This window comes from Corticium candelabrum, chromosome 13 (assembly GCF_963422355.1).
Source record: "Corticium candelabrum chromosome 13, ooCorCand1.1, whole genome shotgun sequence".
Classification (NCBI taxonomy): domain Eukaryota; kingdom Metazoa; phylum Porifera; class Homoscleromorpha; order Homosclerophorida; family Plakinidae; genus Corticium; species Corticium candelabrum.
Window position 1 is genome coordinate 5,686,406 of NC_085097.1, and position 10,000 is coordinate 5,696,405.

At 44.7% G+C, this 10,000-nt stretch overlaps 2 protein-coding genes across 2 annotated transcripts in view; one reads left to right on the top strand and one right to left on the bottom strand.

Annotated features, from left to right (window-relative positions):
- The window catches only part of LOC134188576 (uncharacterized), a 13,122-nt gene extending 10,414 nt beyond the window's left edge, over positions 1-2,708 (top strand). The window contains exons 15-18 of the mRNA XM_062656743.1: positions 24-172; positions 799-1,026; positions 1,088-1,231; positions 1,749-2,708. Coding sequence (XP_062512727.1) covers positions 24-172; positions 799-1,026; positions 1,088-1,231; positions 1,749-1,895 — 668 coding nt within the window. The 3' untranslated portion in view covers positions 1,896-2,708. The remainder of the gene's footprint in view (positions 1-23; positions 173-798; positions 1,027-1,087; positions 1,232-1,748) is intronic.
- A 403-nt stretch (positions 2,709-3,111) lies between these two features.
- Positions 3,112-6,605, bottom strand: LOC134188849 (multifunctional dye peroxidase DyP2-like). The gene is made up of 7 exons (XM_062657053.1): positions 6,245-6,605; positions 5,928-6,168; positions 5,682-5,857; positions 4,460-4,639; positions 4,226-4,379; positions 3,617-3,834; positions 3,112-3,453 (listed from the first exon to the last, which is right to left on the bottom strand). The coding sequence occupies exons 1-7, from the start codon at positions 6,584-6,586 to the stop codon at positions 3,304-3,306; spliced, it is 1,461 nt and encodes a 486-aa protein (XP_062513037.1). The 5' UTR covers positions 6,587-6,605; the 3' UTR covers positions 3,112-3,303.
- Positions 6,606-10,000: the final 3,395 nt, after the last annotated feature.

A 10,000-nucleotide genomic window follows, 5' to 3' on the forward strand; every position in this document is an offset into this window, starting at 1 on the left:
TGAATTTGTTGATTTCAACGAAGGTCTGTTGTCGAAAGAACATCCGGGAGTTGTGATATCGGTGCAGACGAGACAGGCAATAAGAGCGGTGCTCAATCACTGTCAAGATGTTATCCAAAAGATGCAGTCTGGCGGGCTACTCGATGAAGGAGACGCAGAGAAATTATTCATGGTGAGAAGCGCAACACACCAGTAAAGTCTTCCTTTGTTAATTAATTGGGAATTAAAAGTTTGCGTCTTGCGTCTTTTGTTGTTGAACTTGCTCACTCTGAAGTGTTTTCTCGAAATTAAATTTTTTAGTGTTGCTGTCTGAATTTAATTAGCGCACGCTATACCCATGCAATGTACTGTATAGTCAATATGCTTTGCTTGTCTCTACGTCAATTTTGGTGCTTTCGTTGTGCGCAACAAGGCAAAAAGAAGTTTGAGCCAGTTAACCTTTAATAATAGCGCTCATACAAAACACTTTACTTCTGTTTGGCGCTAACGCGCGTTATGCAGAATCCGTAATTGGGCCATCAACTCCAAGAGTCAATTCTTGCAACCTGCCGTATACTGCAGCCAACCTAACAGCAAGTACACTTAATTAAATATTTATTAGCTAGTTACGGATACTGTCTTATAACGCGACACGAGCTTAATTTCCAGTAATCCTGTTCATGTCGATCCTTATTTATGTTCAGTGATTTGAGCGACTCTAAGCGTTTTCTTTTTCTATTACCTTTCTTCATGAGCATGCAACAGTGTGATGCTTCCATACATGTCTCCAGGCTAACGTTTCGCGTCTGTTGCGTTCAGGTGGTCGAAGAGAAAATGAAGAGACTGCAGAATAGTCCGTCGCTCATGATGCCCACTCCGTCCGACAGGCTTCTGCGCAAGATGAAATGGTTGGAGGATACGTCGGACGAGGTCGCGAATCGCATCACGGAAATCGCCGTGCTGAAGCACTACGGCGAAGGCGAGACAATCGTACAAGAAGGAGACGAAAGCGACGGAATGTATCTCGTTGTGTCTGGCCTCGTTAGGGTGCCTTTCTTGTCTCCGTCTGTGAGCGACTTTGTACGTAAATTTGTAAATGTGCGTCTAGGTAATGGTGGGATACGTTTCTTCCAAGGGCAAATCCCTGATGACGACTGCTGCTTATCTCACTTCCGGCAGCGTCATCGGCGAAGTCGGTTTTTTGACTGGTCAACCACGAAGTGCGTCGGTCGTATGTGAAACGCCAGCGCAGGTAACGCACGCTATACTGCTTGTGCGTGTGCAACCTTTGTTTGCAACCGTTTTGTACTCGATGTACAGTCGACGATTTACTCGCGGTGGCTCAAGGTTTTTCCACCAATGCGAGTTATAGTTTTAATTTCGATGTTACGAATTTCAACGGAAGCGTCAGTTTCTAGGACAGATTGGTCGAAAGGGTGTATTTGTTACAATGTATGTCTAGAGGGTTCTCCACAATTATTTTCTGGTCTCATTCGATCAGAGATTTTAATTTTATTGGCTTTGGGTTATGTCATTGTACGTATAACTGCGGCGACTATCTCGCTTGCCCAGAGTGCGCTACGTGTACATACCCTTAGAAGATGCCGGTAATTATGGATGACCCGTATGTGGTTTGTACTTGTCGCGAGATGACTGTCAAAGTACACGCTGTTGACAGAAAAGCGGAAATAGAGAGAAACGGCGGACACCGCATAGAACTGGATACTAAATGCCTAGAACATTACTTGGACACTTGATTCTTTGTTTAGGCTTTTTTCATCAATGCCGTAGATACCCGACAGGTCATATCGGATCATCCTCATCTGGAAGAGAAGCTGTGGCGCGTCTGTGGCATCAGAGTCGCTAACTCTCTGCTTACCGAAAACGCCTTCTACCAAGTACGTTCGAGGCGATAAGCCAATGTCTTTTTTCATCGCTATCGTGGTTTGTATGGTAAATTATTGCCGCGGTTAGGGTTGGAGACCGCTACGGTTGAGACTGTTTTGCGAAAACGGCCGTATAGAAGTACTTCACGATGAACCGGAGAAAGACAGGTTTGACATCGACTCGTCGGTCAAGGAGGTGATTGTTGTGCACAACTCGGTTGTCTGCTTGCCGACTGGAGACTTAGTCGCCGCTCCGACAATTATTCCTCACGGAACGAAAGCAGTTCAACTGCCATTACCAACCGGAGACGAGAATTTCAGTCCGAGTGCGAGGTTGCTTGTCATCACTTTGTCCGATCTCGAGGACTCGAGAAGGCAACGACCCGGAGATCTCTGCGAGATCCCCAGTAGTAACGCCGGCATTCATGCGGGAATCATAAAGAGACCTTTACAGAACAAGAACGTGTTGCTAGAACGGAGTCGAATGTCGACCGTGCCTACTAGTCTTCTGAACAGGTCTAACAAGGTGAGTCCCGAAAACCCAACACGACTGGAGAACATTGAATAGAATTGGCGTGCGGCAGCTGCTGATACGATCTAAGAACAGTCGTGAACTTCTCGTGTAATTTGTAATGACATGCATGCTTGCCTTTGATTCAAGTTACAATCAACTCGTTGTTAGCGTAGTGACTAACGTAATTTACTAAACTATGCAACTGGTGGTCTTAGCGACTCGCGTAAAGGTCGCACTTTTTTAACAAGTCGACTCGTTCTTACTACCGGTCTGTATAGATAGCATTAGGGTTTGACATCTAAAGTCTGACAAACTGCGCTATCGGAATATAGTAACTGTAGCTACTAGCCTTGCTTCCGACGCAGTGTGGATTGCAGTCCCGCCTCCCGGTCGCCGTCTGCATGCAGAGGCTACTCTGCGCATGTCAGAGCTATTGTCGGCAGCCTGTGAAATGAGTAGTTGATCCGGGCTTTGAATGGGTCGCGGGCTTTACAAACTATTCTTTGGTGTTTTATACAAGTTTCAAAAAATTTAGTAGACTATACTTAATTAAGTTAAAGAGCGCGCCACGCACACGAAAGGTTGCTGGGCACGCGAGCAAAGGTGATTTACTATCAATTATGGTTACTACCGAAGTACCCGGGGTAGTACTGAGCCATTTTATCATTCATGCATCCGTGCGCGCGCTATAGTGCATGTGCAGTACCTTACGTTGGCAAGTAAAGCGAGTTGATTCGTTACACTCAATTAATGCTTGCAATAGGATATACTCACGGGTTCCAGCCGCAAAAACAAAACATTCAATTGCACAAAAACTCAGGTCTAAAACTTGATAGTGCAAGGACATCTAAATGTGCGTGACAACATTCAGCAAAAACAGAAACAATGAGAAAATCAACAGCTTGCTTTGGCCTTGGCGTGCTCCTAGAGATCTAGAATGTTTTGCAGAGTTGTGATGGCCGGAGCAAAGAAATACTCTCCTCCTCGCATAGTCACGCAGTCTTTTACTTGCAGTTTTACAATGGGATCTTCCCATACGGTTTGCTCCACTTTTGGTGGGTTTTGGGGTAAATACTAAACAACAAGACAAGATTAGGACACTGATTACGTCAATTGACGTGGACACACACACAAACACACACACACACACACACACACACACACACACACACACACACAGACTGCACACAAGCTATTACCTTATGCAGAATATTGTTATTATAACTATTCTCTTTACCTGTCCTATCACCATATCCAGTCCAACTCTAGGAGGAGGTCCCTCTCCAAATTCTTCATTGTTTGCCCAATCAACCTGCTCTACAAGAAATCCCACATCCAAGGCTGATTGAAAACACAGAAACAATAGGCCTTTAGCTTCTCGTCTGGATTTTCTCCCGTACACCATGTTACGACGAACTATCTTGTTTGCAGCATCATTTTTAGCAGTAGAACTACCTGGAACATTAAACAATAATAGAACGACAGACAGTGTGTGTGTGTGTGTGTGTGTGTGTGTGTGTGTGTGTGTGTGTGTGTGTGTGTGTGTGTGTGAGTGTGTGTGTCTGTGTGTGCCTGTGTCTGTGTCTGTGTCTGTCTGTCTGTGTGTCTGTGTCTGTGCGTGTGTGTCTGTGCGTGCGTGCGCGTGTGTCTGTGTCTGTGTCTGTGTCTGTGCGTGTGTGTGTGTGTGTGTGTCTGTCTGTCTGTCTGTCTGTCTGTCTGTCTGTCTGTCTGTGTGTTGTGCGTGCGTGGGTGTGTGTGTGTGTGTGTGTGTGTGTGTCTGTGTGTGTGTGTGTGTGTGTGTGTGTGTGTGTGTGTGTGTGTGTGTGTGTGTGTGTGTGTGCTGTACCTCTTGGGTTTACTTTCCTTATGTGACTAGCAAATGGACATTGAGCACCGTCCTTGTCACCGTCGAAGTTAAAATTGATAGCCGTGTTTCTATCGTCGGGTTTCACTCCAGACAGATCATGTACGAGTGGTACGCCATCTTTTCTACGTCCGATCTAACAATAAACACAATTCTTCAATTTGTGTCATTCACTGTGTTTTAGACTTCAATTTTTAAGACTTAATGTTGATTTACCATTCTTGATTCCGCGTCGTCTTGGCTCACATTTATTCCTTGTTTTCCCAGTAATTCTTGAATGGTTTTACCGAATTGACGGAAAAGGCCGACGTTTTCTTCTAGACGACGGTACACCAAATAAGAGCCGTAGGCAAATGAAGAGACTGAAGAGTTACTCAACTCGTCTTTCACAAGTACCTAAAATAAGACAGTGCATGTATATGGTGTGCATGCGTGTGTGTGTTTGTTTGTTGTTTGTGTATGTGTGCGTGTGTGTGTGTGTTTGTTTGTTTGTTTGTGTATGTGTGTATTTGTTTGTTTGTTTGTGTATGTGTGTGTTGTTTGTTTGTATGTGTGTGTGTGTGTGTTTGTTTGTTTGTGTATGTGCGTGTGTGTGTGTGTGTGTTTGTTTGTCTGTTTGTTTGCGTATGTGTGTGTGTGTTTGTTTGTTTGTTTGTTTGTGTATGTGTGCGTGTGTGTTTGCGCGTGTCGACACGCGTACGTAAGCATGCTTGCTTCTCATGCACAATCATAAGACTAATCATTAGTGCATTAGTATACAGTGCCTGCGACGTACTTAGCCCTCCACTGTCTAGTCTCCCTAATGAAAATGACAGGAATCACGCCAAGTGTGCATGTGTATACTTGAAACATGTTAGTCAAATGGTATCCAGAGGCGGATCCAGGCATGGGCTTGAGGGGCGCGCACCACCCCTTCAGGCTATGTTTACAATAAGTGTATTTAGCGCGAAAGGACAACTTAATTTAGTGTATGCGGTAACGATAGGAGTTCACAAGATAAAACTTTCACAAGTCTCTGCCTATCTCTGCATACGACGTTGATTTGTGCATATTAAACAACTTTCTGACCACGCCCACAATTGATCCATCGCGCATCCCCTTCAGTCAGATCCTAGATCCGCCCCTGGTATCTAAACTTTTGTGAATGTCTTTTTAGGTTTCTAATAGTTTGCGCAAAGGATAAGTGGATTACGCGCATATATCACTCTTTATACACTGTACACTAGATATATCTTTGTTATGCATAAACATTTATCTTTCGGTTATCGCTTTGTAGGCATCGCAAGATCTCCCTAACCTAACAGACACAATAGCCCGCGGTCTCGGTTTCTAATTATCCCAAGATCACAACGAAGGTCCAAAAGACAGGAGAAATATTCCTATGCGGAGAATAGACATGCAGTACATACAGCACCACATACTGTGGTCACGGACTTACCAACTCGAGTTGCGCCAGGGGGTCTGCACCTGATATGAACTTGTTTGTCGTCGTCTGCTCAAGGGCTGCCTTGTAATCCTCCTCATAGAAGAGTGGATTGCTGATCCCATCAGCGAAACCAAAGTGTTCCTCATCCAGACCGTCCATATTCTTAATCCTGTAACCATTGTAGACACCTTGTCGCATACAGAAAAAATGGGTGATAAACGCATGTAAAGTGAGACACCATACGCGCATACACAATACCGATAACGTCGCCTCCGAATAAAGAAACAACCTTCCTGATGACCGTCTCAACAAAATTAAGCTTGTCTAGCGCACCAGAGCCACCCACTGCTACAACAGCGAGAGCATTTGGAGCCGCCTCCGCAAACGGCTCATCCCAGTCTTCAACTGGAGGATCCGAACAGGGATTAGGCAACGAGAAGTTTCCGAGCCTAACGGGTGTATCGAGATCTTGCATCCCCAATCGGAACACCTGCTGACTCTACAAAAGAGGGATAATTGATGCGGCATGCCCAATTCATGGCAACGAACGTAAATACAAGCTGTCGACATCTTACTGGTATTTTGCTCTCATCTACGCCCAGCTTTTCGTATCCAGATGCAGACAGGAGAAGGCTTCCAAACAGATCTGTTTCTTTGTTGTGTAGCTCTTCGTAGGCGCTAGTCACGTGTTTTGATAGCAAGGAAACTAGCCACCTCGATGCGCTGGAGTTGGATCCGAATGTGATGAATATGTGGCGAGCATAGTGTCTACCGTGATCTTGCAGGATGTTGCCTTGAAGGTTAGTCAGAAGGCTAACGACATCGGGATCAGATAGATTGAGTGGAGTCGATGGTAGATCTGATGCTACCAAGGTTGAAAGGCAGCTGAGAACAAAGATGGCAAGCAGACGCCTCATGTGTGCTTCTCTACTTCGCTTCCAGGCTATTGTGATTACTACAGCTTCGAGTCAGTACACAGTAGAGTTACTAACGTCATTTGATCTAATCTTGTTAGGCTACAGATTTTCTAGTTAAATACAGCCGTCTGATTGGCCACATTACAATATTAAATACGGTACTGAAGGGTTTCCCTACTGGCACATAAAGAAGTTAGAACGTTGAAGAAGTAGCTAATTCATAATCACACTTGCACGAATTAACAGTGGCGGTAGGAAGCTACACAGGAAACACATCTGTGTCATCACATGCATGATGATGCATGGATTCTTGATTCATCATCTCAGTGTAATCATCCACATTATGATTACGTCTGATTTACACCCCTGCTGTCAGCATACGCTTGTATGATTGCACATAGATACTACGCATGCTCGTAATTGATATCTAACTTTACCAATAAATTACCTTGTGAAATTATAGTACGTTACTACGCATGCTTAGCTAACACATATTTTGCATTTTTGTATATTTAGGTTTTATGCCCCTATTGCACGTGACTGATCGTAATTAGTTGCATACCGTAAAGATTGCAATCTCACTAATGTCATATCCGGCAAACAGAGCCTCGCTTCTCCGGACCTCATAGAGCTCGCATAGAGTCCGTCCAAGAATTTCGCGCATCGTGGAAATAGCGGTTTGGTGATAAGGATGTTCAGTTAGTATACTAGAAGAAGAGGATTTTGTAAACTAACGTTTCCTTTACGGCAACGTCTACTGTCATTAGCCCGAGGCGCGCATGCGCTAAGGTTACAACAGTGTGGCTTCTAGAGACCGTGCAGTGATTCATTGAACGGCCAACCGAACGTGCCCGTCGTTTATTGCTGGTATTAATTAGCGTGCCAGTCGATGTGATGATTAACGAATAGCTAGAGCCTGACAGCATCCCACGTGGTAGTGAATGTATCCAGCTTTCACGCTCGTCGTGTGATTTAACATGTGCCAGTACGTGTGCAGCAGCTGTTCGTACTCAGGGGCGTAGCGTGACCTCCAGAAGAGGGGGGAAAAAATTCACGATATTATGGTACACGCCCATTTTATGGACACGCCCTCTTTTCTTGGCCTGTAATTGACTGATGCAGTAGAGTCAGTGGCAGATCCAGACTGGAAAAAGGGGTTGTGTATACGTATACTACAAACACAAACACCTTTTGTCCTTACACGTATTTACAATTTTTATGACCACGTCTACGAATGATGGTGCTATAGCCCAGTCTAGCCCATGCCACGCTACGCTCCTGGTTCGTTATCCTATAGGCTAGCAGCCGAGGGTTTAGCACTTTAGTGCTTCTTTATTACCCGAGGCCCGGATATCCGGGCTAATTTACGTAACTGTAGTATGTACGACAAAGTGACCCTCAAACTTTGGTTACAGCGCTCAAATTTCTAATATAAAAAGTAAACACTTGTATGTACGCAAGCATGCAGGAATCATTTATTGAATGATAATTAGCGGTAGATTGAAACGATCACGTGATTAGATAATGAAAGCGCGATGATTCATCAATTGGTGCGAGCGCTACGTTGCAACAACTTTAAAAAGCAAAGCGCGTTGATTCGTTACTCTACATACTCTATTAATGCTTGCAATAGAATATAATCGCTTGAGCTTTAGACTCAGAAACAAAACACTCAGTCGCACGAAAGCGAGGTTTGAAACTTAATAGAAGCGACATCTAGATGCACGTGACAACATACAGCAACACAGAAATAAAAGACTAGAATATCTGCAGCATGCTTTGACTCTTGGCGTTCTTAGATATGCAAATGTTTTTCAGCGTTGAGATGGATGGAGCAAAGAAATACTCCCCTCCTCGCATGGTCACGCAGTCTTTGACTTGCAAGTTTTACGGTGGGATTTTCCCATACAGTTTGTTCCACTTTTGGTGAATTTTTGGATAAATACTAAACAAACAACAAGACAACATACAGGAAATTAATTAATGTCTGCGACACACACCTAAAAAATCGTAAATGTCAGGAGCTGCCTCTCAGAGGTTACGCCCCCAGCTGTTAAGCTGGGCTCTGTGGGCTACTCAGGGAACTCTGGGCCTACGCTAGCAAACTCCTCGCAGGAGCACCGACTTGTGAAGCCAAATGTGGTGTGAGCAACTGTGGTGTGAGCACCAGAAGTCTCACCAGGACCCCAGTGGCTGATGTCACGTCACAGCCGATGGCCACTTAGGACCCCAGTCAATGACCAGGTACTCATTTATACTCCTGAATCGAGAGAAGCAAATGTGTGTTATTTTCTTGCTTAGAGAAATTATGCCATAGCTCGCCATCACTGTGACTTGAACTTGCAATCCTCTAAGGTCCCGGATGTGAACACTCCATAAGATGACTCTCTAACCAACTGAGCTATCGCACCACATTACGCGCGCGCGCGCGCGCACACACACACACACACACACACACACACACACACACACACACACACACACACACACACACACACACACACACACACACACACACACACACACACACACACACACACACACACACACATTAATTCTCCTTACTTGTCCTATCACCATATCCAGTCCAACTCTAGGAGGAGGTGACTCTCCAAATGTTTCACTGTTTGACCCAAACTGCTGCACGAGAAATCCCTGGTCAAGTGCTGACTGGTAACACAGAAACAGGAGACCGACAGGTTCTCGTTTCAGCTTATTACCGTACAGCATGGCACGGCGAACTATATTCTTCTTATAATCATTAGGTCCAGCAACAGAACTACCTGTCAAGAATAATACAACGTTTAATGGTGTGTCAAGCACATGTTAATGTATGTATGTAACTATCACATAGGGTGTGCGTGTGTGTATGTGTGTGTGTGTGTGTGTGTGTGTGTGTGTGTGTGTGTGTGTGTGTGTGTGTGTTGTGTGTGTGTGTGTGTGTGTGTGTGTGTGTGTGTGTGTGTGTGTGTGTGTGTGTGTGTGTGTGTGTGTGTGTGTGTTGTGTCTGTGTGTGTCATTGTGTGTCTGTGTGTCTGTGTGTGTGTTGTGTCTGTGTGTCTGTGTGTCTGTGTGCGTGTGCGTGCGCGTGTACGTGACTAGCCAATGGGCATTGAGCACCGTCCCTGTCATCGTTGTAGTTGAAATTGATAGCCTTGTCTCTGTCGTCGGGTTTTACTCCGGACAGATTGTGTACGAGTGGTTCGCCGTTTTTTCTACGTCCCAGCTAACAATAGACACAACACCTCGATTTAAGGCATTTGACGTGGTTTTAGACTTTTGTTGTTGTGTTTACCATTCTTGCTTCCGCTTCGTCTTGACTCACATTTATTCCTCTAACGAAGAGGATTCAGAGAATTGAAAAAAGGTTTTTGAGAGTACTTTCTGGCCTGAAACCAAGGAAATCTACTGGAA